At 52.8% G+C, this 26,579-nt stretch overlaps 1 protein-coding gene and 1 pseudogene across 1 annotated transcript; both read left to right on the top strand.

Moving 5' to 3' along the window:
• The first annotated feature begins 250 nt into the window (after nt 1-250).
• Nucleotides 251-25,133, top strand: OTUB2 (OTU deubiquitinase, ubiquitin aldehyde binding 2). Its single transcript, XM_059056144.2, has 6 exons — nt 251-423; nt 13,256-13,351; nt 14,715-14,833; nt 18,384-18,468; nt 19,076-19,270; nt 23,309-25,133. The coding sequence occupies exons 1-6, from the start codon at nt 421-423 to the stop codon at nt 23,513-23,515; spliced, it is 705 nt and encodes a 234-aa protein (XP_058912127.1). The 5' UTR covers nt 251-420; the 3' UTR covers nt 23,516-25,133.
• On the top strand, nt 9,838-11,610 carry LOC131752042 (regulatory factor X-associated protein pseudogene; annotated as a pseudogene).
• Nucleotides 25,134-26,579: the final 1,446 nt, after the last annotated feature.

Below are 26,579 nucleotides of genomic sequence, written 5' to 3'. Positions count from 1 at the left end.
CAATTTGCAGTTTTGGTCAACAGCCCTTCAGCCTTTACAACCTGTCTTCCTGGGTTGGGCTAACTCCTTTGCCAGTTAAAAGGTTTCTGTGTCTTTAAAAGGAGGCGGTACCCTGTCAAGTGTGCCCCAAAGGATAGGCTGGAGGCGCGTGAAGTCCCACCCACTTTCTGTGACGTCCTGTGGTCCGGCTTCTGATTGTCCGCCTCAGACGTCAATCGAGGGGTGTGTGTCTTGCTGGGACACAGTGGTGGTCTAACCTCTGGTTTGCGGAGCGGTCGGGTGTATTCTCCGCTCGCCCCCACGCCTTCGAGGCCCCTGCCGGCCGACCCAACGGCGGAGCCAGCCAGTGGTTTCCGGGGCGCCCTCCCGCACCGATCCCTCCTCGCTGGGGCGGGACCTGGCCCGACGGCTCCGGTCACTATGGTCAGTGGTCGTAGCGGGGAAGCGGGGAAGGAGGAGTGGGAAGGGGGCGCGGTAGGCGGGATCGCCGCCTGGGCGCATGTGCACTCGCGGGACTGGGGGTCGGGCGCGAGGCTCGGCCCCCACCGTGAGACCTGCAGAGTTCGGGCACCCCGGAAATACTGGGGGCCCAGTCCTTCCTTGGAAGGCCCCCGTGGACGGCCAGCGACGGAGACCCAGCCCGGCTGCCAGGCCCCCCGCCCCGGTGCGTTCGTTCCGGCTGTCCCCGAGTGCTGCTCGACGGTGGGCACCTGGAGGCTCCAGGGCTAAGGGTCGCTTCCTTTTTGTTAAGTAGACCTCCAGTCGGCAGGCAGCTCACGGCCCCGCCCATCCGAGGGCTCAGCCATGAGAGACCTCCCACTCTCAAGCCCCAAGAGTGGACCTGGGGAGGGCAAGGGTGGCCGGACATCCGCTCCGTCCTACACGTCAACAGAAGGTCTTTGGAGTTAGGACCCACGTGGAGAGGCTGTCTCAAGTTGTGAGACACGTGAATTAGGGGTCCCAGCAAAGACTAGAGGAACCCCTGATTCAGAAGGCAGAAAGGGCCCCAGAGACCTTCTGAGCCAGGCCAACCGGGTCTTGGTCAGCTGGGGCCACTGAGGCCCAGACAGAGAGGGGGCCGGGACTGATTGTGGTGGACTTGGACCTGAACCCAAGCCTTTGGACTCCCAGTCCAGTGCTCTTCGTATTACTACATCAGTCCATCTTGGGGGCAAGGGGAGGCGGGGGACAGGCTTTCTGCAGAGGACTGGGTGTGATGAGTGCCTAAAACTCTTCAACTCTGTGCCCTGAGCTCCAGGGAGCTTGCAGAGTATAAGGACTGGTGGCCTGGCTTGTGGTCACACAGCCCTGAGTTCAAATCTCACCTCCATCCCTTGGAAAGCCAAGAGGCTTTGGTTGGTCGCTTCCCATCCCCGGCACTATTTTGCAGGTCTGTGTACTGGGCTGCTGCTGTGAGGACCACTGAGGTGATGCGAGTGGAGCCCTTGGCTCAGATAATCGGGCACGGCTTTCCCTGTGAAAACGGTCCTGGAAATGCGCGTGCACGGGTGCCTGGTTTTTCGTGCTCGGCCTCCTCCCTCCCATGTCTGGGCAGAGAAATGGGTCACCACTGCAGGCTGCCACTGGCTTGGGGCACAGGTCGGAAACTGGTCACGGTCTGACGCATTCTGACTGTGGTGTGGGCAGCCAGGTCATCTGCGCTGGCCTGTCCTAGACAAACCAGCCTGCTGCTGGGTGTGGCTGAGAGCTTCTGGGGCATCTGGAATCACCAGCTTCCTACTTCTACCCAGTACCTAAGGGTGTACCTGGCTCTGCTGCTCCTGGAAGGGGACCCAGGTGTTTCTGCATCACCCGCCAGGGAGTGGCCAGAGCTGGGGTAATAATGGGTTTAGGCACCCTGGAGTCGAGGCTGGCAGGGCTTCCAGCCGCCACTGGGTAGCTGAGAGCATGGCAGGGGTGGTGAGGGCTGGGACCTGAACTTCTGGCCTTCGAGCTGCACAGTGAGGCCTCTGCCTCCATCCTCACGTCTGCCCTGGACTCACAAGACCGGAAGCTAGAGGGCAGATGGAGTCAGAGTAGCAGCCCTCAGCCGGTGGGGAATGGCGTGGCTGCCTTGGAGAGGGATGAAGTTGTTAACTCAACAAGTAGGACGCCTGCCGGGGAATCCCGGGGGGGGGGAGGGTGGGGGCGGCAGAGGCAGTGCAAGGTGTGTTCTCTTTTGTTCACCCAGCACTTATTGAGCACCTACTCTCTGCCAGGTACCGTGCTGGGCCCTTTGGTGGTTTTCTGAGTCTGTGTGGTGTGGATGGCGGTGAGTGTGTGTCTGGTGGGCAGAGGAGAATGTCTTTGGAAAATATGGTGTTTTCTTTCTGTTTTCATTTCAAAGTCACTGGGCTAAGCTTGAGGAAGGGTCCCAGGTAGAAGACACAGAACCCCTTGGGAACACAGGGGACCAGGGTGAGGACAAAGCCTGGGGCTGCCACTGGCAGAGGTTGTAGGTAGTGAGGGGTCTCATGCTCACTCAAAGGGCATTTAACATTCAGTGAAGAATGAGGGTCGGATTTGAATAGCAACACCACAGGGCCCTTCTGTGCTTTGTTCTTTGGTTTGTCAAACAAGCCCCAGTCGATACCCTAGTCCAGCCCCATGCTGGGCACTGATGAGAAAGACAAGGGGCTTGCCCACTCTTAGGAGCTCACTGCCTGTTGGACAAGGCAGAGCTGGACACAAGCAATTCTTGAGCTACCGGTCATGACCTAAGAGGCCTGACCATGGGCTTGGGGAGCACAGCAGGGCACCATGCACTCTGAGGGAGTGAGGAGTGTTGAGGAAGGCTTCACAAAGGAGTCTTTTGAATGGGGTATTGAAGGATGTATAGGAGTTTTCAGGAAGGATTTGGGTAAGAGTGTATTCTGGTTAGGGTGGGACAGTGTGCTTACAGGCCTGGAAACATGGTTAAGAGTGGGATATGCTGGGAAAGGTGAGTGGTCTGTATGGATGCAGGGAGCTTGGGGGAGGGAGGACAGATGAGTTTAGAAAAGCAGGTGGGGTCAGAATGTGCCATGAAGGGCTTCGCATGCTGCACTGTGGGGTTTGGATTTTATTCTGCAGGTGTGGCTGGTGAGGGGGGAGGACCCTAACATATTTTTGACAAATAAGAGATGGTTGATTTGGATGCCGTCTGGCGATGGAGTGGACAGAGGGTTGGAAGTGGCCAGGCTGGAGTTGGAGACCAGCGCATACATCTGTTCACTCATCTGCTCGTTATGCATTTTGGGGGCATTATTGTGTGGCAGGCACTGGGGACTCTGGTCATGACAGGCAGGCAAAGTCCCTGCCCTCGTGGAGTTGACATTCTCGTGGAGGGTGACAGACAGCGTGCAAGTAAACGAGTGAACCTACATGTCAGAGAAAGCTCTAAAGACATAAAACAAGTCAAGGCAGTAGGGGCGGGGAAGGGGCAACTTTCACAGGGTGGTCAGGGAAGGAGGTTGCGTCCTCTGAGTCATGTAAAGAGGCAGCGAGTCATTCCATGCAGAGGAACAGCATGTGCAAAGGCCCTGAGGTAGGAATGGGTGTGTCTTGGGGGAACACAAGGAGGGTCACTGTGACTGGAGCTCACGAGAGTGAGGGGAGCAAGGGCGGATGGCGTAGGACCTGGGTGGTTGTCATCCGAAGGTTGAGTCTTCTCCCATATGAAGGAAGCCACTGGAGGGAACTGGGAAAGGGCATGTCCTCATCTGCTTCGCGTGGTAGGAGCCTGTGCCAGCTGCTGTGGAGGATGGTGGGGATGGGGGGTGGGAGTGGGAGCCAGGAGGTCAGTTGGGCAGACACGTGGTGCAGCCTCCCTGGGGGCAGATGGTGGCGGCTCTGGCTGGACACAGGAGCCGAGCTGGCGGGGGAAGGGAGGAAGAAGTAGAAGAGGCCTCCCCGGTCTTTGGCATGAGCTCTGTCTGGACAGAGGGGCTTTTGAGGATCTGGCGACACCTGGAGGGGATGCAGGGGTGGAGAGAGAAAGCAGTTAGGGGCACAGTAATTCTGGGATCTTGGTCAGACATCCCAGCGGCTGGTGGTGTTTGAGGCCGGAGCTCTAGGGATAAGTCAGGGCAGGAGATCTGAGGGTCCCTTAGGAGGATGCTATGAGTTCAGGCGTCAAATGAGAGAGGGCCAGCATCTGAGTTCGGGGTCTCTGCAAGGCCAGCCAATAACTGTGACCCAAGGCGGGTAGGGGTCCAGATGCAGGGTCTTCTCTGTTTCCTGAATTGAACTGCAGAGATGGGGGAATGTGGGTGGTAGGCTGAGTAACAGCACCCCGAAGATATTCACATCCTAATCCCCAGAACCTGTGACTAGGGTACCTCACGTGGCAACAGGGGCTTTGCAGTTGTGATGAATCAAGGGTCCTGAAATGGGGAGAGTACCCTGGGGTACCCAGGTGGGCCCAATGATGTAATCACAAGGGTCCTTATAAGGAAGAGGCAGGAGGCTCAGAGTGAGGAGAACTGACAGTGGGAGGAAGGGATCCTGGAGAAACGCAGGCAGCTTCTAGCAGTTGGAAAAGGTAAGGGAGTGGGTTCTCCCCGTGAGCCTCCAGAAATGTAAGATAATAAACCTTGTTTTAAATCACTGAGTTTGTCCTAATTGCTGTTTGTACAGCAGCAATAGGAAGCCAGTTCAGGACACTAGGTCTCCCCTGAATCTTGGGCCTCCAAATGTTTCTGATCATTCATCAGTAAAAATGTTGGATTATCCCATATGTTGGTATATTATACATCATATCCTGAAGTAGACATTTAAAAAGCCATTTCCTCCGGCCCCTGCAAACAGCCCCCTGTGGAGACCCCAGCCCCAAGCAGGCAAGGCCAGGTTTGGAGCCACGGGGAGCCTCTAGAAGTGACAGGGACCTCCTGAGGGGAGGTGGTTGGCTGAGTTCTGGGCCCTGGCCCTCTGATGGTGAGCCTGCAGGCTCTGGCCTCTGCCATGGAGGAGATGGTAGCTTGAGGTCAGGCCACGTGGTGCGTTGTGGCTTCTCGGGGCTGGGCCTGGTTCACGAGGCTGACTCATGGCCCGGGGTCACCACACCAGCAGAGCAGCCTCGGAGGGAGGTCCGGCAGGCTAACGGCTGGCCTTGCCCGCCGGGGCCCAGGGTGGGCCCAGGAGAGGCCCACCAGCACCTCAGAGCCTTGGCTGGCGGTGCACACAGGGGCACCGAAGCGTACGTTATGGGGGGTTTGTAGGCAGAGATGTGAGCCCAAGGCCGGGCTGCTAAGGAGCCGTCAGGAAGTGATGATAGGGCACATGAGGGCCAGGTGGGTTCTCTTTGTGGAGAGCTGGGGCAGAAAGGCACCCAGGTCTGTTGAATACCTTTGATGTGCTGGGTGACCAGCGTGGAAGTTTCTCCCTGGATTGCCTCGCTGTGTGACCTCGGGCAAAGAGCTTGACCTTTCTGGGCTTCAGTTTCCATTTGTAAAACAGAGCTACTGCGAGGCCTAAGCGAGATTATCCCCAGCGCCTGGCATACGGTGACTTCCCAGCAAAGGTAACTTAAGTCATTCAACAGGTTCTTACTTAGTGCCTTCCGGGGGCCAGCTGCTGTTCCAGGCACTTGGAGTGCTGTGATAAAAGTGACAAAGGACCCTGTCCTTGTGGAGCTTCATTCTCCTATTGTTTCACCTCTCATGAAAGCTCGGAGAAGCTGCATTCAAACTCTGAAGTGAACTGTATCTGTTCCAAGAGGGGCCCACAGAGAACTCACAGGAGGGGCAGGGGTATGCTTTGGGTCACAGGTCATGTCATGGGTCAGACCTTTACGGCCTGCAGGACTAAGCTGCCAGGGCCCAGTCCTTTCAGCGTGGCCCTCCCCCACTCCTGCAGCTCCCTGCCACCCCACCGTCTGCTGGGGGTCCCTGGAGATGCTCGCACAGTGCCGGGCACGTGGGGTTCCCGTGGGCAGGGGGCGCAGCAGCTTGTGGGATGAGAGCTCCTGCATCGCCCTGGCAGTGGGACCTCACTCTGGCTCTGCTTGGTCACTTCCTTACCGGAATTTTTCAGGGCTTCGGATGCCACGCCAGTGGGGCAGGATCGTGGATTGGGGTATATGGATGGGGGGGGTATATGGACGAGAGATGGAGATCGGGTCAGCAGCACTATTGTAGGTGGTTACATGCTGGCTCTGCAGCCTCCGAGGCTGTAGGAGGAAAGAGGACCCCCACGAGGACTCAGATCTGGTCTGAACACCAAGCCCCCCGTTCCAGGGCCTCAGGCTAGTTCCCAGGGTTACTGGGAAGGAGCCAGTGATCGGAGAAACAACCTTCCCTCACTTTGAAATATCTTCCTCGACTCAACAGCTCAAAGTTTTTTCCAAGCAGAGGTGCTATCTGCCTGACTTAGTTAATTAGCATCTATTTGCAAACCAGCAGTTTAAGGCTAAAATCCTTTAGGATTAGGTAACCTGATTAGGTCTGACGGGACGGTGTCAGGCGAGGCCTGTCCTTTTCCCGTAACATTCTGGAAATTTGGGGCCATGATTTAAAAAACAAACCACCAATTAGAGTCAGCCAAGGTCAAAGCCAGAATATTGTACCTGATTTATGGGCTGTTCTTCCAGGGGTGTGACCAGGGCCGTGCCGATGGGGAGGGGGGCGGGGACCACCTGGGCTGACTTGGCTCACTCTGGGCTGCCAGGCAGGGACTTAAAGGCACCAAAGCAGAAACCCACGCACCCCTCCCGGTGGCGCCAGTAAACACACCTGGGACCACGAGGGGGCGCTGGAGCTAACTCACAGCTCCATCACAGGGCAGGGCAAGGGACTTGGGAGCCATCTGTTAGGAGGGGTGGATCTTAAACAGTATTGAGTGAAGAAAACAAAAGCCACGCTATCTATAGAATAATTTCTGTGCATATTTAAAACACGTGCGTACATAAAACAACCCTATTTTTAAAAAGACATACATTCCACTTACATGAGGTCCCTAGGATATAGGCACATTCATGGAGACAGAAAGCAGAGTGGTGGTTGCCAGGGGCCGGGCCGTGTGGAGATGAGGGGTAGGGAATGGAGAGTTAGGGTTTCATGGGTAGAGTTTCAGCTGGGGATGATGAAAACGTTCTGGAAAGGACGGTAGTGGTTGCACAACGATGTGAATGTAATTAATGCCACGGAACTGCACGCTTAAAAATGGTTATCATGGTATATTTTGTGTTATGTGTGTTTTAGCACAATTTTAAAAAGGCAGATGCGTAGTGAAAGACGTACCATAGGGAATATCTATAGAGGGTGGGGGGATGGCAGGGCGGGAACAGCGTTCAGGGAGGAAGGGGAAAAGGTGACAGAATGCCTTGCAGAGGCCGGTGCTCCCAGTGGGTCTCTTGAACCCTGAGTGTGATGAGCTTGGCTCTCAGCGACCCAGAGCCCCCCGCCCCCCGCCCCCAAACTGCTGTTTAATATTTTTCTTTTAAGTTGACTTTTAAATAGCCTAAGTCAATTTGCGTCGAATGCCCAGTCGATGTGACTATGGCAAGTGGAAAAGCTAGGGAGGCTTCCCCGAGTGAGGCCCGTTTCCCCTTCCTGACCCACCTTTAACATTCTCATTTTGACTGGTGATGGAGGGCTTTCTAACATCTTAAATACTTATCTCTACATATGTAAGATTAATTCCTTATACTCCTTTCCACTCTCCCAGCGATACCTTCTCAGAAACTGCCCATCAGGTAGAACTGATCTCATGCATTCTCCCACACCATGTGTCGTTGTTTTTGCGGGGCACTGCAAGCGCGAGCAGCGGCGTTGCTTTTTAATCACCCACTGTTTTAAAAGACCCAAGCCATCGTTTTTAAGTCTGCTGTGGGTAAAAACAAGACTTTTTGTTGGTGAGGTAGGTAAATAATGGGACTTTGGAATGAAAGGAGACGGCGGGTGGGTGAGTGAGCGAGACGGGCGTTGTCGAGTGGGGACACGGGCTGTTTCTGAATAGTACCTGTTTGTCATCCCGCCTTCCCCTCGGGTCAGCAGAGGTGGATTTTTAAATTCTGAAACTCATGGGATCCCGTGGATATTTGCTTTATGAGCACACCGTATGAGTGCAGACTTAACTGTACATCAGCCATTATGCCAATAATGTAAGTCTTCCATGATTTAGAATAGGTCAAAGCATGTTCACTTTTTATAACTATGCCAATGAAGTTAATAAGTTTTGGACTTCCCTGGCGGTCCAGTGGTTAAGACCCTGCTTTCTACTGCAGGGGGCGTGGGTTCAATCCCTGGTCGGGGAAGATCCTGCATGCTGCGAGGCATGGCCAAAAAATTAAAAAAAAAAAAAAAAAGTTAACAAGTTTTGTTTTAAGTTAGAAAAATTGCAAATGAAAATGCAACATTTGGGCCTCTCACTGTTGTGGCCTCTCCCGTTGCGGAGCACAGGCTCCGGACGCGCAGGCCTAGTGGCCATGGCTCACGGGCTTAGTTGCTCCGCAGCATGTGGGATCTTCCTGGACCAGGGCACGAACCCGTGTCTCCTGCATCGGCAGGCGGATTCTCAACCACTGCGCCACCAGGGAAGCCCGAAAATGCAACATGTTACGCTCCAAGTCAGAGGCCTTCTCACCCTTCAGAAGAGGCTAGCAAAGTGGAAAGGAGTTAAAGGTACACTGGAAGCCTGCTTTCTCCTTGGTGCAATTAGAAGGTTTGAAGAAAGTTGAAAAGAGATTAATTTTCGCTCCCAATGTCGCCAATGTCTTTTAACCCCCCATGTCCAGACATCACCTATAAATGATCTCTCACTCCACCCGTGAAGAGCAGCCCTCGGACTGGGGGATCCTGCTGTAGGCACTGAGGTCCAGAGCTGAGCAGTCTGCCTGTAATGGGTGGAGGGGGAGCTGCAGGGGCCCAGCCTGAAGGTGAGAAGGCCCCAGACTGCCCTGCACACAGTGTTCCTTTGAGGCCTAGCAGCCTTGGTCCCTCTAGAGCTCCTGGACTCTGAGCTCTGTCTGCTTAGCAGTTTGGCTTTGGTAGAATTTCCCTGGGCTTCAGAGTCAGACAGATCTGCAGCAAATCTCTTCCTGGCACAAGGGACCCACCGTTGTCAGTAGAGTGGGTTTAGTAATTGTCAGTCGGGATTAAATGAAATAACGGGAATATGTGAGCCTCTGTCCCAGAGCTTGGCCACACGGCTGGTGTACAGGAATGGCATCTGTTATTATTTCATACATCTTGGGCTTCGGGTAGCAGCAGATCATCAAACCATCCTCCGTGTGTTGGCTTTCAACCTCACGGTCACAGGATGGCTACTGGAATGTAGACATTGCATCTGTATTAAGTCAGGAAGAAGGGGGAGGAGGAGGACATGCTGTCTCTGTTCTTTACATCCCAAACCAAAAGCCTTCCCCAAAGCCCTCAGCAGATTTTTTTGTGAGTCCAGTTGGCCAGCCCCGGTCACTTGGCTGCCCACAGCTGCAAGGGAGGCTAGGAAAATCAATGAGGAGGAGGTTTGGGTTGTCATGACTTAGCCCAGGCATTTTCCATCACATTGCCCAGAGTAAAACAGGAATCCTGTCTGTAGGGAAGCAATGGGTAATGGCTGATGGGGAAAGCAGCCCCTAGCATCTGCCCCAGAATGGTTATTGGATTCCTCCTGACGGTTCTCCCCTACTCTGCCAGCGTGCCACTGTGGTGTCAGAGCAGACGTGAGGAAGGAGCCTGAGACTGACTGAATTTTGCAACAAAGGTTGGGTACAGAATAGAAGCTTCCAGAAGCAAAACCTAGAGTCCCTTCGCCCACCCACAAGCATTTGCACGCTCTCTTCCCTCTTTTAGAAGTACTTTTCCTCCTGTTTTTAGGGACAACATTCATCTTCTCACTGTTTGGCTTTCCTCTGGGAAGATGCCCGGGCCCCCCACATCTCGGGAGGGCATGTTTGGGGCCACCAAAAAGGGAGAAAAAGGGACAAAGTGTGAGTTCCAGGGAGGGCCCAAGCCTGATTCAGATGGGGTGGGGCAACCAGGGAGGCTTCACCGGGGAGATGGCTTTTATTCATTCATGTAACAAACATCTCATCCTCTGCTCTGGTTCGGGCCCTGTGAGGGGCCCTGGGGAATCAAGTGAATGGAAGGTCTCAGATGGTTTGACAGCTGCCCGCTGGCAAGGGAGGCCCGCGTGGCTTTGGAGACTTTGAGGGGTGGGAGCTTCCAGGCCCTGCAGAAATGCCCCTTCCCAGTCACACAGCCTGGATACCGACTACAGGAATCAGAGCCAAAGAAGCTCATTGTCAGACAGAAGTTTAGAGTCTGTCCAGGGTGGAGACCAGGTAAGCTTAGAAGTCACTTACGCCTCATTGTACGATTCTGTGGGCCAGCTCTCTGCTTCCGGTGGTGAGCTCTGGAGAATCTCATCATCAAAATCCAACACATTTCTCCAGATGGGAAGGGTTTTGTAACACCGAAGGCTCCTTTTCAAGCGCTGCGGTATTGGGTTGAGGCCACTGTCTAGTCAGTGAGGAAGCTGAGAGGCCGCCCGGTGACAGCTGTCAAAAATGATGGCCAGGGGGCTTCCCTGGTGGCGCAGTGGTTGAGAGTCCGCCTGCCGATGCAGGGGACACGGGTTCGTGCCCCGGTCCGGGAAGATCCCACGTGCCGCGGAGCGGCTGGGCCCGTGAGCCATGGCCGCTGGGCCTGCGCGTCCGGAGCCTGCGCTCCGCAACGGGAGAGGCCACCACAGTGAGAGGCCCGCATACCGCAAAAAAAAAAAAAAAAAAAAAGATGATGGCCAGGGACTTTTCCGGTTTGCTAAGTGCAGCTGGGCCCGGCAGGTGCTGAAGGGTTGGGGTCGTGGACCCCACCTGGTCTCAGCAGCTCGGAGGTGCAGGCTGTCGCCGAGGGCCGCACTCCGCCCCGGGGCCCCCGCAGCCCCCGCAGCCCGGCCGCGGCCTCGCAGTTCATCCTGCTGGTGATGCGCCCCTGTGGAGGGCAGGACGAGGCTGCAGCCCAGGGCGTCCTGCGGTAGGCTCCGGCCCTGGGGGGCAGTGCCCGGGCTGCCCGTTCGGTACCTGTGTGAAGTGGCGGGGGGGCGGGGGTGGCGAGGGGGAGGCGGGGGAAGACGAGGCAGACCTGCTGGACGCTTCGGACCCCCCCTGGGGGAGGCTAGAGCATGGCTAGTTTGGAGGATCTGGAGCACGAGGGGACCTACTCTGGGGGAGAGGGCGGCAGCGGTGGAGCCCGGAGACGGGGCAGTGGCGGGGCAGCGCCAGCAACACCTGCACCTGCGAGGGCTGCAGCCAGACCCCGAGCCGGGCGGCCAGACGGCGCAAGCCGTGGATGTGCAAGAAGCACCGCGACAAGATGTACAAGGATAAGTACAAGAAGGAGAAAAGCGACCAGGCCCTGAACTGCGGTGGGGCCTCCCAGCCTGGCAGCACGGGAAACGTCAAACCTGAGGAAAGTGCAGGTAACATACTCTCTACTGTTAGACAGAGAACAGGATCTTTTGGGGATCGACCTGCAAGACCGACCTACTCTTTTAGAACAAGTGTTAAATCAGAAAAGACTGTCATTACTAAGAAGTCCAGAAGTGGTGAAGTTTTCACAGAAACGGCAAGGAGTACTAAATCAGCAAGTTTTGGAGCAAAGACAACAGCAGTTTCCAGGAACATCAGTGTGAGGGAACTTATCAAGAAGTCCTACACGTTTTTTATCTTATTGTAGTGGATGGACATATTTTTATACTAAAGATAAATGGGGTAAGATTTGCCAGTAGAAGGTAAACAGTCATTTTCCCGTGAATGTCTGTGCATTTGGGGACAAATACGTATTGCACGTTGTGCGTCTATGACCCTGTTTCTGTTTTGCTATATTTGTTCATTTGTTTTTATAGATTCCACATATAAGTGATATCATGTAATATTTGTCTTTCTCTGTTTTCACTTCACTTAGTATGATAATCTCTAGGTCCATCCATGTTGCTGCAAATGGCAGTATTTCATTCTTTTTCTATGGCTGAATAATTTTCCACTGCATATATAGACCACATCTTCTTTATCCGTTCATCTGTTGATGGACACTTGGGTTGCTTCCAGATCTTGGCTACTGTAAATAATGCTGCAGTGAACATAGGGGTGCATATATCTTTTCTAATTAGTGCTTTTGTTTTCTTTGGATAAATACCCAGAAGTGGAATTGCTGGGTCATATGGTAGTTCTAGTTTTAATTTTTCTGAGGAATCTCCATCCTGTTTTCCATAATGGCTACAACAATTTACATTCCCACCAATGGTGCACAAGTGTTCACTTTCCCTCACCAATACTTGTTATTTGTTGTCTTTTTGGTAACAGCCATTCTGACAGGTGTGAGGTGATATCTCATTGTGGTTTTTTTTTTTTTTTTCGGTACACGGGCCTCTCACTGTTGTGGCCTCTCCCGTTGCGGAGCACAGGCTCCGGACGCGCAGGCTCAGCGGCCATGGCTCACGGGCCCAGCCGCCCCGCGGCACGTGGGATCCTCCCGGACCGGGGCACGAACCCGTGTCTCCTGCATCGGCAAGCGGACTCTCAACCACTGCGCCACCATGGAAGCCCTCTCATTGTGGTTTTGATTAGCATTTCCCTGATGATTAGTGATGCTGAAAATCTTTTCATGGGTCTGTTGGTCATCTGTATGTCTTCTTTGGGAAAATGTCTATTCAGATCCTCTGCCCGTTTTTTAATTGGGTTGTTTGTGTTTTTGATGTTGAGTTGTATATCTTCTTTATATATTTTGGATATTAACCCCTTATTCAGATATATTATTTGCAAATATCTTCTCCCATTCCGTAGATGGCCTTTTCCTTTTGTTGAACGTTTCCCTTGCTGTGCAAAAGCTTTTTAGTTTGATGTAGTCTCATTTGTTTGTTTCTGCTTTTGTTTTCCTTGCCTGAGAAGACATATCCAAAAAAAAATGTTACTAAGACCAATGTCAGACGGCCTACTGCCTATGTTTTCTTCTAGAGAAGTTTAATGGTCTCAGGACTTACATTTAAATCTTTAAACCATTTTGAATTTATTTTTGTTCACTGAGGTATTATGTTCTATAAAACGAATCAGTTTGGAAGTTACAAGTTGATACCCCTACATGGTGGGCCTGACCCTGGCTCCCTGCCCGCCGAGGACCATGGCGTCTGGGATACTAGTCACACACCCACAGGTGCTTCCGTCTGGGGGAGGTAACACTCACCGTGTCCTGCAGCCAGCAGTTCAGAGGCTTTCTGTTGGTGAAAGCCCAGCAGCTGCTTTTGAAATTGTCACAGCTTCACTCCTTTTTCTGTCTTTCAGAGTGAAGCATCTTTCAACCTAATATCAGAAAAATGTGACACTCTATCCATTCTTCGGGATCACCCTGAAAACAGGATTTACCAGAGGAAAATCCAGGTAAGGCGGAGGGTCGGAAGAAGGGGAGCCTAGATGAAATGGGCTGCAGTCGGGAGCAGGGAAAGAGGTGCCGCTTTGAAGGTAAAAAAGGCTTCGCATTTGGACCAGGTTCCTGGGCAAATTAAAGGGCTCCCAGAATATCGTGATGTTGGGCATTTGCCTTAATGAGAAATCCTTTCGCTGCAAGAAAAAAAATAGCACTGTTGTTTTTAAAAAGCTAGGCACTGTCCTAAGTGTTTCCTTTCTCCCCGAGACCTCAGTACAACATTGCAAGGTCAGAACTTTTATTACCCACGTTTTACAGCCGAGGGAAACGAGGCCCAGAAATTATATGGCAAGTGCACGGCCCTGCTGCTAGCGCGCGGAGGCGCTGGCATTTAGACCAGGCAGCCTGACCTCATAAAAGTCGTCTCTGTAACCGCCCTGCAAGGGCATCTCTCAGGAGGGAAAGCCCACTCCAGCCGGGCTATGAAAAAGGGGCGGTTAGGGTTGCTGGAAGGATGCAGGGACAGTCACGGAACAAGGAGGAGTCTCCACCTCTTGGCTTCCGCCGGGGCAGGAGCAAAGGCTGGGCAGCACACTGACTCTCGTGTCCCCTGGAACCCCCTCGGGAGCTGACATGGAGTTTTCGAGGAGCGCATCCTTCCCTACGGCCTGCCTCTGGTGGGCCCTGTCAGCTCCACTCTGGTGGGACCCCTTGAAAACCAGGCTCTGCTGTCAGAACCCTGATTGTAGGCAGGCCCAGGAGGCAGCCGTGGGGACTCCGGGCCGTTTCAGAGGGAAGCTGCCAGCCAGGAGCAGAGCCGGAGGGGTGGCATGGGCAGGCCACACCTCCCAAGAAACCCTTTGAAGGACTGGTCAGGTCAGACTGCTCGGTGAAGGCTGGGGAGGCCCTTCCTACCGACCCTGCAGCCTCCTGGCCCGCCTCACAGGCACGCCCAAGCTCACCGCCCCACCGTGCACACCGCCGCTGCTCCTCTCAGTGCCATTCCTCCAGGAAGTCTTCCTGGACTGCCGAAGTCTGATGTAGATGCCACTGCTCCGTGGCACCCCGGTACTTCCCCCGTTCTCCTGTCATGATCATCTGACTGTCCATCTCACCTCAGACTGTAGGCTCCTGAGGGCAGGGCCACGGGACACCCCGCCCCCCCCCCCCCCCCCCCCCGTTCATGCTCGGTGTCTGACACAGGACACACTCCGAGTAATTTTATTTTTGTGGGATAAGAGTTGGGACACCGTGAAGGGCAGCCAGTCTGAGAGGAGGGAGCAGGTGTTACATGGGGGAGGCAGGGGCCCCGGCCCTGACAGGACACGACGGGGGTGCTGTTGGTGCAGACACCCACATTTCCTCTGTCCCCCGCAGGAACTCAGCAAAAGGTTCACTGCGATCCGCAAGACCAAGGGGGATGGGAACTGCTTCTACCGGGCCTTGGGCTACTCCTACCTGGAATCTCTGCTGGGGAAGAGCAGGGAGATACTCAAGTGAGTGGGGCACAGGGGATGCTGGGTGGGCCGCCAAGGGGCCGGCTGGGGAGGGACAGTGACCTAGTGGGCACTGTCAACCTTGTGGTCTCAGTATGCTTAGGCAAGTCGCGTTGCGTGCGTTCTCGAAGACTCACTGCAAGGAGAACGCAGAGAAGCGTTGCCCTGTTGTTCTGGATGATCTCAGCTGACCTTGGATTTGAGTGTGTGAGTAACCCAGGCGTCCACCTGGATCTAGAGTTGACGCTGTCCAAGGTCCCCCTGTCCCGCAGCTGCTGCGCGTAGCGATCCTCCCTTAGACCCTCGGGTTTTGGCTTAGCTCGAGGCTTCTCAAACTTCATCATTTGTGCAAACCCCTGGGATCTCCTTCAGATGCAGATTCCATAGGGCAGGGGATTCTGCATTTCTCCCAAGCTCCCCCAGAGAAGCCGCCCCTGCCGCTGGGCCTCGGACCCCACTGAGGAGCAAGGAGCTGAGAGCTGCTTCCTAACCTGGGAGGTCTCACAGCCCTTACAGGATTTGATGAAGACCCCGGGCTTCCTCGTCAGACACCCTCCCCCCACATACGCCGGGGAAGAGTGCAGAGTGGTCACGGGTCACAGAGCCCCTGTGGTCGAGCCGTGGACCCCGGCACCAGAACTCCTTCGCTGAGGCACGTTTCTACCCTGCCTTCCTTCCGGGGCCCCCTTGCTCCTGCAGCCGTCACCCAACTGGGTGCCCCACGCAGACCGTGTTGTGGGCCCTGGGGATGCAGCAGCAAACAAGAGAGACAAAAGACCCTGCCTGTGGAGCTGGCATCCTAACTGGAAAAGAGGGACAGTGGATACGAAGCGTACTTGACGTGTCAGACGGTGATAAGCGTTGTGGGAAGAAAAATCAGGCAGGAAAGGAGGCCAGGTTGTCCAAGGGCAGAGGCTGCAGTTTTAAGTAGGGGTTGGAGAGGTAGGGGGCGCAGGTGGGGTAGGGCCTCACGGGCCTTTTTAAGGACCTTGAATGTCGGCCTGAATGAGATGGAGCCACAGAGGGTTCAGGAGAGCAAGGAGCCTGATCTGCGGGCTGCTGCGTGCGGGATAAACGCAGCGGTGTGCGGCCAGGGAGCAGCAGGGGACGTGATCCGGGAGAGCCCGGAGGAGGGGTGGTGACGGTGGCCTGAGCAGGTGGAGGTCGATCGCAGAGCCCTGCAGGGGTGGCTCCAACAGGATTCCCTCATGGCTGGAGCGGGGTGTGTGAGCAGAGAGAGGAGTCGAGGATGGGCGCCTGGGGTTTGGCCTGAGAGTTAAAAAAGCAGGAGCTCCATGTTGCTAAGTCCGAAATCCCCGTGAGCCATCCAAGCGGGGTCCAGTGGGAAGTACCAGGCGGGTGTTACCCCACTTTACAGATGAGTAAACCGAGCTTTGGAAAGGGTAAGTGACTTGCCCAAGGTCCCACTGAAGCTGGTGTGTGGCCGAGAGGGCCTGTGCTCCAAGTCCTGACGCCGTCCTTCTCCTCCCTCACCTCGTCGGGGCGGGAGTCCTGCCCTGGGTGTTCGTCCCTCGCTTGACTGGGTCTGTGTGTCGCCGTCTCTGTGTCCCCAGGGCTGGCACGGCGGGGCCAGCAGTCGCTGGTGAGGAACGCGTGTGAGCGCGCGGCGGGGGCTCAGGAGCGCGTGGCCGGGGTGGGGGGGGGGGGAGGGTGTGAAGGCAGGAAAGCTGGGAACACAGCTGTGCACATTCACAGCCTCGCAGAACAGTGGCCAGAGGGGCCCTCCTCGCACCCCTTGTGGAGGCCTGTCACCATCACCCTATGAATGTCGGCCTGAACGAGGTGGCCCAAAGCCGGAGAGCGACTTAGCAGCAGGGCTGCGGCCCCCAGCACAGCCCTCCTTCCCACACCTGCCCTGGCCAAAGCGGGCGCAGATACGCCGGCCGGCCCGGCCTTTGGTGCTTTGCCTTTGGGCAGAAGCGCGTCACCTTCCAGGTTAGACGGCTCCGCTTCACACACACCACCCTCTCCTCACCTCCCGTGTCCCACAAGGCGCCTGAGCCTCCCAGGCCTTTCTCACTGTGCCTTTAGTGCCTCGTGAAAACCCCTCCCGTGTCCTCCTTGGAGTCTGGTCTCCCCTCCCAGGGCACAGGCGGCGGCTACGCCCGTGCCGGCTGGTCCCCCAGAGCCTCTCCACTTGGTCCTTCTTGTGGGGGATGCGACCCTCCTTCTGTGGACCAATCACTTGGGCTGTATCTCGTCTCTGCTGCTGAACTCTGTGTCCTGGGGCGGCTCCTCGCCATCCCCAAGGGGACCAGGACAGGTCCCAGATGGGGCTGTGCCAGTGAGAGCACTAGCAAAAGCAGGGGTCCCTGGACCAGGTCTTGAGGGACGGTCAGCGCTGGCAGAGGTTTAGTGGCTGTTTGGCCGGGAGGCCTGATCTGTGGTGTGAGTTGATTTCTGTAGTATAAATACTCTTGTCATGATTTTTTTTTTTTTTTTTTTTTTTGCGGTACGCGGGCCTCCTACCGCTGTGGCCTCTCCCGTTACGGAGCACAGGCTCCGGACGCGCAGGCTCAGCGGCCATGGCTCACGGGCCCAGCCGCTCTGCGGCACGTGGGATCTTCCCGGACCGGGGCACGAACCCGTGTCCCCTGCATCGGCAGGCGGACTCTCAACCACTGCGCCACCAGGGAAGCCCATGATTTTTTTTTTTTCAAGCCGCCATCATGGAGTCAGTGAACAGGGAGTTGGGAAGAGATATGTAACACATGCTATAGTCCAAATCGTATTTCCACCATCCACGCACAATAGACAAAGATTCCCTCAAGATCATAGATTATAATTTGTGTTTTAAAGTTATTTAAGTTTACATAACTTGATTCTTGAATAAGGGCTGTTTAACACCTGGATGGCAAAATGCGTAAATTTAACAACTAGCTCTTGTGAGCAGGTACAAACCAGTGCTAGCCCACCTCTGAGAAGAGCATCCCTGGCTAAGGGGACAGTGGATGCTAAGGGGTGAAAACACAAATGGGTAGTGGCTGTGGGGTGTGAGGGAAGCTGTGAGACTTGACTAGAGATGAGGCTGCTGAGCTCGGCAGGGGCCCTTCCAGGACACCTGTGCCGGGGAGCTGTGTCCTGAGGGAGAAGGCTGTGGCAGGTCACTCTAAGGTCCCTGTGGAGAGGGGACCAGGAGTGAGGGAAGGCTGGGTGTGGCCCAGGCCAGAGATGGTGTTGACACACCAGGAACCATGGGGACAGGAAGGAGGGACAGAGTCAACAGACCTTCGAAAGGTAGAATCAATATATCTGGGAGTGGGTAGTGATTACCTCAATTTCCTCATCTGTGAAATGGGTGTACTACCCACCTCCCGTGACTGTACAGGGGAGGATGGAACAAATCAGTGTGTGGTCCACGTGGAAGTGCTTGGAAAAGTAGAAAAGTCCTGCTAGGAAAAAAGTCCTAGTAGGAAAGTGACACGCACCCTCTCAGGGGTGTATGGGGGTGGCAGGTGAGGGGGCCGACAGCTGACGTCACAGCAGCACCCCCTGCGTTCCCTTTTAAGTACCAGTCTTTCCCCTCCAGGTTCAAAGAGCGTGTCCTGCAGACCCCAAACGACCTTCTGGCTGCTGGCTTCGAGGAGCACAAGTTCCAAAACTTCTTTAATGCTGTGAGTTAACCTGGGCACGACGGCTGAGGGGCCAGGTCCGCCCTCGCTGGCAGAGCGGACAGGGGCGGGCACTGGCCGGAGTCCCCTCACCGCCCAGGGCTCTGTGCTTGCGCCCCTCTGGCTCCTCCCAGCTGGGGAAGGGCTGAGGGTTGCTTCCTGTTTGTGGGGACATCGAGGGAACAGGGAGCCCAGGGCCCTGCCGTCTCTCTGGAAGGAGGTACCTCCTTTGGGGCACTAGCTCTCAGGCTGGAAACTTCCCCCAGCCTCTTTCAGCCCCTGCCCTCTCCACCCCATTCCCCGGACCCCGCTAGTGAAGGCAGTGGGCTTGGAGGACTGTCAGTTCTTAATCTGTCAATAAGAACTGCAACCATGGCAGTGCGGAGGGAGACTAACCGCTGCTCCTTAGACGTGACTCCGGGCTAAGGGACTCGCTACAGAATAGCTCCAACCCTGTTACTGAGCTTTGGCGGGATCTCTGATGGATTTTGGCACCTCACCTTGAGGATTTGAAGATAGAAATGCCCGTGGAGGGGGGCCCGTGGAGGGGGGCCCGTGGAGGGAGGGGCGGGGCTTGCCCGTCCCCCGGCTGAGGGCCCAAGGGCTGCAGTTTTACAGCGTGGTAGAGCTCGTGGAGAAGGACAGCTCCGTGTCCAGCCTGCTGAAGGTGTTCAACGACCAGAGCTCCTCGGACCGAATCGTGCAGTTCCTGCGCCTGCTCACTTCAGCCTTCATCAGGAACCGCGGAGACTTCTTCCGACATTTCATCGATGAGGAGATGGACATCAAAGACTTCTGCACTCATGTAGGTCCTCGGGGCCCAGGCTTTGGGGACTTGGCCTCCGGCCCTGGGCTCCGCTCTCATCCCTGTCTCCTTAGGAGACTTTAGCACCAGCCTTCCCTAACCAGGGGACCTGGGTGTCATGTCTACACTGCAATTCAAAGAGCACTAGGTTGGCAAGCTGGAACACATCCTCCTCTGCCCAAACTGTGTGGCTTTGGGCAAGTCACTTTCCCTCTCTGGGCCTCAGATTTCTCATCTGAGAAATAAGGGCTTTGGACTAGACTGTTCACAAAATTACGGAGTAGCAACCCCAGAGTCACATTTGCCCAAGACCTGTTTTGTTTATGATGTATGATATTTACCTGAAAGAGCTGCCAACATTTAAACATTGGGCAATTTTCGTATGAATGTCTGGATTTCTCTGGAAAAATCAGAAGATCCAGCTACCCAGGCCTTATTTCTTTCTCTTTTCTTTTTTTTTAACATCTTTATTGGCGTATAATTGCTTTACAATGGTGTGTTACTTTCTGCTTTACAACAAAGTGAATCAGTTATACATATACATATGTTCCCATATCTCTTCCCTCTTGCGTCTCCCTCCCTCCCACCCTCCCTGTCCCACCCCTCTAGGTGGTCACAAAGCACCGAGCTGATCTCCCTGTGCCATGCGGCTGCTTCCCACTAGCTATCTACTTTACGTTTGGTAGTGTATATATGTCCCTGCCACTCTCTCACTTCGTCACAGCTTATCCGTCCCCCTCCCCATATCCTCAAGTCCATGCTCTAGTAGGTCTGTGTTTTATTCCCGTCCTACCGCTAGTCTCTTCATGACATTTTTTTCTTTTTTAGATTCCATATATATGTGTTAGCATACGGTACTTGTTTTTCTCCTTCTGACTTACTTCACTCTGTATGACAGACTCCAGGTCCATCCACCTCACTACAAATAACTCAAGTTTCATTTCTTTTTATGGCTGAGTAATATTCCATTGTATATATGTGCCACATCTGCTTTATCCTTCATCTGTTGATGGACACTTAGGTTGCTTCCATGTCCTGGCTATTGTAAAAAGAGCTGCTTCCATGTCCTGGCTATTGTAAATAGAGCTGCAGTGAACATTTTGGTACATGACTCTTTTTGAATTATGGTTTTCTCAGGGTATATGCCCAGTAGAGGGATTGCTGGGTTGTATGGTAGTTCTATTTGTAGTTTTTAAAGGAACCTCCATACTGTTCTCCATAGTGGCTGTACCTATTTACCTTCCCACCAATGGTGTAGGAGGGTTCCCTTTTCTCCACACCCTCTCCAGCATTTATTGTTTCTAGAGTTTTTGATGATGGCCATTCTGACCGGTGTGAGATGATATCTCATAGTAGTTTTGATTTGCATTTCTCTAATGATTAATGATGTTGAGCATTCTTTCATGTGTTTGTTGGCAATCTGTATATCTTCTTTGGAGAAATGTCTATTTAGGTCTTCTGCCCATTTTTGGATTGGGTTGTTTGTTTTTTTGTTATTGAGCTGCATGAGTTGCTTATAAATTTTGGAGATTAATCCTTTGTCAGTTGCTTCATTTGCAACTATTTTCTCCCGTTCTGAGGGTTGTCTTTTGGTCTTGTTTATGGTATCCTTCGCTGTGCAAAAGCTTTTAAGTTTCATTAGGTCCCATTTGTTTATTTTTGTTTTTATTTCCATTTCTCTAGGAGGTGGGTCAAAAAGGATCTTGCTGTGATTTATGTCATAGAGTGTTCTGCCTATGTTTTCCTCTACGAGTTTGATAGTGTCTGGCCTTACATTTAGGTCTTTAACCCATTTTGAGTTTATTTTTGTGTATGGTGTTAGGGAGTGTTCTAATTTCATACTTTTACATGTACCTGTCCCGTTTTCCCAGCACCACTTACTGAAGAGGCTGTCTTTTCTCCACTGTATATTCTTGCCTCCTTTATCAAAGATAAGGTGACCATATGTGTGTGGGTTTATCTCTGGGCTTTCTATCCTGTTCCATCGATCTATATTTCTCTTTTTGTGCCAATACCATACTGTCTTGATTACTGTAGCTTTGTAGTACAGTCTGAAGTCAGGGAGCCTGATTCTTCCAGCTCCATTTTTCGTTCTCAAGATGGCTTTGGCTATTCAGGGTCTTTTGTGTTTCCGTACAAATTGTGAAATTTTTTGTTCTAGCTCTGTAACAAATGCCAGTGGTAGTTTGATAGGGATTGCATTGAATCTGTAGATTGCTTTGTGTTTCCGTACAAATTGTGAATTTTTTTGTTCTAGCTCTGTAACAAATGCCAGTGGTAGTTTGATAGGGATTGCATTGAATCTGTAGATTGCTTTGAGTAGTAGAGTCATTTTCACAATGTTGATTCTTCCAATCCAAGAACATGGTGTATCTCTCCATCTATTTGTATCATCTTTAATTTCTTTCATCAGTGTCTTATAATTTTCTGCATATAGGTCTTTTGTCTCCTTAGGTAGGTTTATTCCTAGATATTTTATTCTTTTTGTTACAGTGGTAAATGGGAGTGTTTTCTTCATTTCACTCTCAGATTTTTCATCATTAGTGTATAAGAATGCCAGAGATTTCTGTGCATTAATTTTGTATCCTGCTACTTTACCAAATTCATAGATCAGCTCTAGTAGTTTTCTGGTAGCACCTTTAGGATTCTCTATGTATAGTATCATGTCATCTGCAAACAGTGACAGCTTTACTTCTTCTTTTCCGATTTGGATTCCTTTTATTTCTTTTTCTTCTCTGATTGCTGCGGCTAGAACTTCCAAAACTATGTTGAATAAGAGTGGTGAGAGTGGGCAACCTTGTCTTGTTCCTGATCTTAGTGGAAATGGTTTCAGTTTTTCACCACTGAGGACAATGTTGGCTGTGGGTTTGTTATATATGGCCTTTATTATGTTGAGGAAAGTTCCCTCTATGCCTACTTTCTGCAGGGTTTTTATCATAAATGGGTGTTGAATTTTGTCAAAAGCTTTCTCTGCATCTATTAAGAGGATCATATGATTTTTCTCCTTCAGTTTGTTGATATGGTGAATCACGTTGATTGATTTGCATATATTGAAGAATCCTTGCATTCCTGGAATAAACCCCACTTGATCATGGTGTATGATCCTTTTAATGTGCTCTTGGATTCTGTTTGCTAGTATTTTGTTGAAGATTTTTGCATCTATGTTCATCAGTGATACTGGCCTGTAGTTTTGGGTTTTTTTATAAATTTATTTTTTATTTATTTATTTTTGGCTGCGTTGGGTCTTCTTTGCTGCGCGTGGGCTTTCCCTAGTTGCAGCGAGTGGGGGCTACTCTTTGTTGTCGTGCATGGGCTTCTCATTGTGGTGGCTTCTCTTGCTGCAGAGCGTGGGCTCTAGGTGCACGGGCTTCAGTAGTTGTGGCACGTGGGCTCAGTACTTGTGGCGCACGGGCTTAGTTGCTCCGCGGCATGTGGGATCTTCCCGGACCAGGGATCAAACCCGTGTCCCTTGCATTGGCAGGCAGATTCTTAAGCACTGCGCTACCAGGGAAGTCCTTCCCAGGCCTTACTCTCGCCCGGCAGTAATCAGCAGGAGCTAAATGGCAGCTGCCCTAGTTATTGGGACTCAGTAGGCAGCTTGTCTCTCCACTGACTCACTCATTCGCTCGCCTAGCCCTCTGTAAGCACATAAGCTTGAAATCCCTTTATGAAAAAGTCCCTTTCTGCTGAGATTCTTTGACTCTGTGCATTAGGAAGCCCAAGCTGAAAAACTCCTGCCCCCCTTTCCAGATTCTTCAAAAGTGTCCTTTTCTCACAACTCGGGGGTCCAGAATCAAAAAGATCTAGATTCAAGCCTTGCAATTGTGGCCATTTCTATCTGTTACCTCCTCAGTGAGCCTGCATTTCCTCCTCTGGAAAATGCAGATGTCAACATCTGCCTCACAGGTTGTTGTGGAGATTATTTTCCAGTGCAGAGGTTTTGACCTAGGACCATGAAAGCCAGGGTTGGACCTCTCACTTGTCCTCTGCCAGGCCTCCATCATCAACTGGGTTGTTTTTTCATTGTGGCCTTTGCAGGAAGTGGAGCCCATGGCCATGGAGTGTGACCACATCCAGATCACGGCCCTGTCCCAGGCACTGAACATTGCCCTACAGGTGGAGTATGTGGACGAAATGGACACGGCCCTGAACCACCACGTGTTCCCCGAGGCTGCCATCCCTTCCGTTTACCTGCTCTATAAAACATCCCACTACAACATCCTTTATGCAGCCGATAATCATTGATTAAATTTGAGGCCACGCAGTGGAGCCTGTCACCTAATGGGACTGCATTCTGAATGGAACATTACAGCTTTTCAATTTTTTTAAGCGATTTAGACCATAGTTAGAAAATGTGCAGCAGCAGCCTTTTGGGCAAAGTCACTGGGGATAAGGCCCACTCACTACGGACTGGTGGTAACTTGGCGATATTTTTAATATTTATTTTCATGGAGGATCAAATGTTTTCTAACTCTGGGCTAGGAAGCCATATGCCCTGGCTCTACCCCAGCTCTGAGAACTTGAATAGGACACCTTCTCTCTCTGGGCCCAATCCTTCATCTGGAGGAGGTTCCTGCCAGTGTGGACATTCCATTGTTGTATAAAGATGGGGTCCTCTGGTTTATTTTCACCAGGGGCAGTGCCTCTCTGTAGGGGAAGAAACGCTCAGGATCAGCTGTCTTATGTGACTTAACCAGTTCTGTAGAACATCAGGTCCAGTCGGCTGTTGGTCTGGACTTTGGTGCACACGGTGAATTGAGGCCAATTCGAATGCGAGGGCTTCAGCGTACTTCCAAGCATTCACGACAGTGTTTTCTTACCCCCAACTGGAGGAGAAAGACACTTTTATGCCAAAGTCTAGAAAGAGGCCCGTAACCATCGGCACGAAGCCCAAGTAGTTGGGCCCCTGCATCTCCCTCAGGGCCAGGACCGCCCGCCTTCTGGGGGGCAGCCCTGCAGGGTTCCGCCGCCAGCCCCGCCTGGACAGACACTGAGGAAAACTAAGGTCTGGGACCAAGAAGGTGTCTCATCGTCCCCAACACATCCTGGAAGCAGAAGATGGATATACTCAGCCAGGTGGAGACTTCGATCGGCACATGCAGCCGTAGACTCCAGCTGAGCGCAACAGACAAGGTTTTCTGAGGCCGTCTTTGGCTTCCTTTCCCCTTTCCCCGCTTCTGTTTGGCTTATGTGCTGGCTGGAGGTTAGGTGGGAAAGAACAGAGGTAAGCCAAGGAGACTGACAGTGGGGGAGATCACCACTGGGGAAAACTGCCTGGTAGCCGAGAGCCCGGGCTCTTGCCGGCCTCCTTGTTGATCCACCTGGACACGCCCCTTAAGAACCTCCTCACCTTGCTGCCTCAGGATCTCGAGGAGCCCTGGCTGGGCTGGGGCACTGCCAGCAAGCTCTCTTCCTCTCTGGCAAGAAGTGGAGAATGTAGGGGTGTGGCATTGCCTTCCTTAATCGAAGGCCTCACAGGTTCCATTCTGCAGGGATTTATTAGAATCTATTGGTGCTGCAGCGCCAGACTGTGGTGTCTGCCGACAGCCAAACTGTGCACCAGGAGGACTGGGTGGCAGACTGCTCCCAATCCCTGCATACAAATGTCAGATTTGTATCAGTCTTCCGCCTTTGTGAAAACTGACGTCAGGGTGCTTTTAATCCCAGGCAGGGACCCAGGTTCCCATACTGCCCTTGGCTGGAACTTGGACCCCAAGGGCTCAAGCTAGGTGACTGTCACTTTTTCACAGGAATGTAAAGCTGACCCTGATCTCTGAATCGGTGCAGCGGTCCCACCTTGCTCTGGGTAGGAGTGCTGTGACAAGTGTACTGTAAAAGTGGGGTAACATGTTACATGATTTGTGAGTGTCACGAGCCCTGTTTCCAAACTGAAGGACACTGAGCTGAGTCTTGGCTGCTCTGAGCAGTTGTGAGACGGGTCCTGGGCCCCCAGCTGGGCTCTCAAGCACAGCATAATCAGCACGGGCTGCCGCTTCACTGCATTTGTAACTTGTGTAGCATTCACAAAAGCAAAGCTTCCTCTTTGGCAGACAGGCTGGAGAGATGCCCTCTGAGGTGTGTCTGGGCCGCGTTTCCAGGCCTGAGAGGCTGCCAGTGCGCACGTGGGACCCTCTGCCCAGGAGAGATCCTATCAGTTTAGAATCAGAAAGCTCAAGAGAGGCAGGCTGTTTTCATGACCTTCCTCTCTGCTCTCCCATTTTTCATAAAACCACTGGCCAAATCCAAGCCGCTGCTCTCTTGCCTTCACATCCGCCCTCAGATCTCGCCTCTGAAGGGAGAGCACTATGGAGGAAAGGGGTGGCAGGGTTCAGAGAAGCTTTAAGTAACAAACGTAAAACCCAGTCGTCTGTGGACACCGCCCTGCTTCTGTTCAGCCGCCAGTCATGCCAGCAATCACACTTCCTGGGTAATTCTTCACCCGCCCCACAAAGCCTCCTCTCGGTAGACCAAGAGCTGGAAGGAAGGTTGCTTTCAGAGTTTTGTCTTTACAACTGCACATGTGTTACCTTCCTTCCAAAGGGAACTTTATAAACCAGTGTGAATATTTAGCAACAAAAAAACTGTCCTTGCTTTCGGTTCCTACTTTAAGCACAAAGTGGCTCTGGAGCCAGACTGCCTGGGTTCAAATCTTCAACTTTGCTACTGACTAGTTATATGACTATAACCTCACCTTCACTATAACCCTTCACCTCCAAGTTGCAATTCCCACATTAGTGAAATGGAGACAATACCAACACATCACAGAATTATCGGTCCAAGTGGAACAAGATTACATGTGAAAACAATCGCCAAGACCTGACGCATAGTGAGTGTCCTACAAATGGGATGCTTCCCCCCACGGACCCTTCCCAGTGGGCTGCAGCAGAACACTGCAAGATGGGAAAACACGCCACCTTGGCAGTGGCACTGTGGTTTCCCAAACAGGGAAGAAGTCTGAGGACCAAACACATTCCCGTGCTGAGCGGAAACAGGGACAGGGGCTGTGGCTCAGTAAATGGTTCCCCAGGGGCCCCTGGTCCCGTGGGATGTAGGCCAGGCCCACAGCTTCCTTGGGCAATTGGTAAAAACATTTTCCTAGCATTAAAATGGTTTCTGTAACAACTTTTTTTCCTGGCTTCTTAATAGTTGGTACCTGGCATGCACCAAAAATCGACACTACTATCCCACGGAGCTTGTACGTGTGAGTGGATTAGCAGGGGAAGGAGTGTCCTTGTTTAGTGAAAGGTCCAGACACCCAGGAAATTCTGTCCTTGGGCTGGGCTGGAGGCGCCCAAGGAACCACAGGCCT

The sequence above is a fragment of the Kogia breviceps genome, chromosome 3, assembly GCF_026419965.1.
Source record: "Kogia breviceps isolate mKogBre1 chromosome 3, mKogBre1 haplotype 1, whole genome shotgun sequence".
NCBI classification, from domain to species: Eukaryota; Metazoa; Chordata; class Mammalia; order Artiodactyla; family Physeteridae; genus Kogia; species Kogia breviceps.
This window is presented reverse-complemented; position numbering and strand designations above follow the sequence as displayed.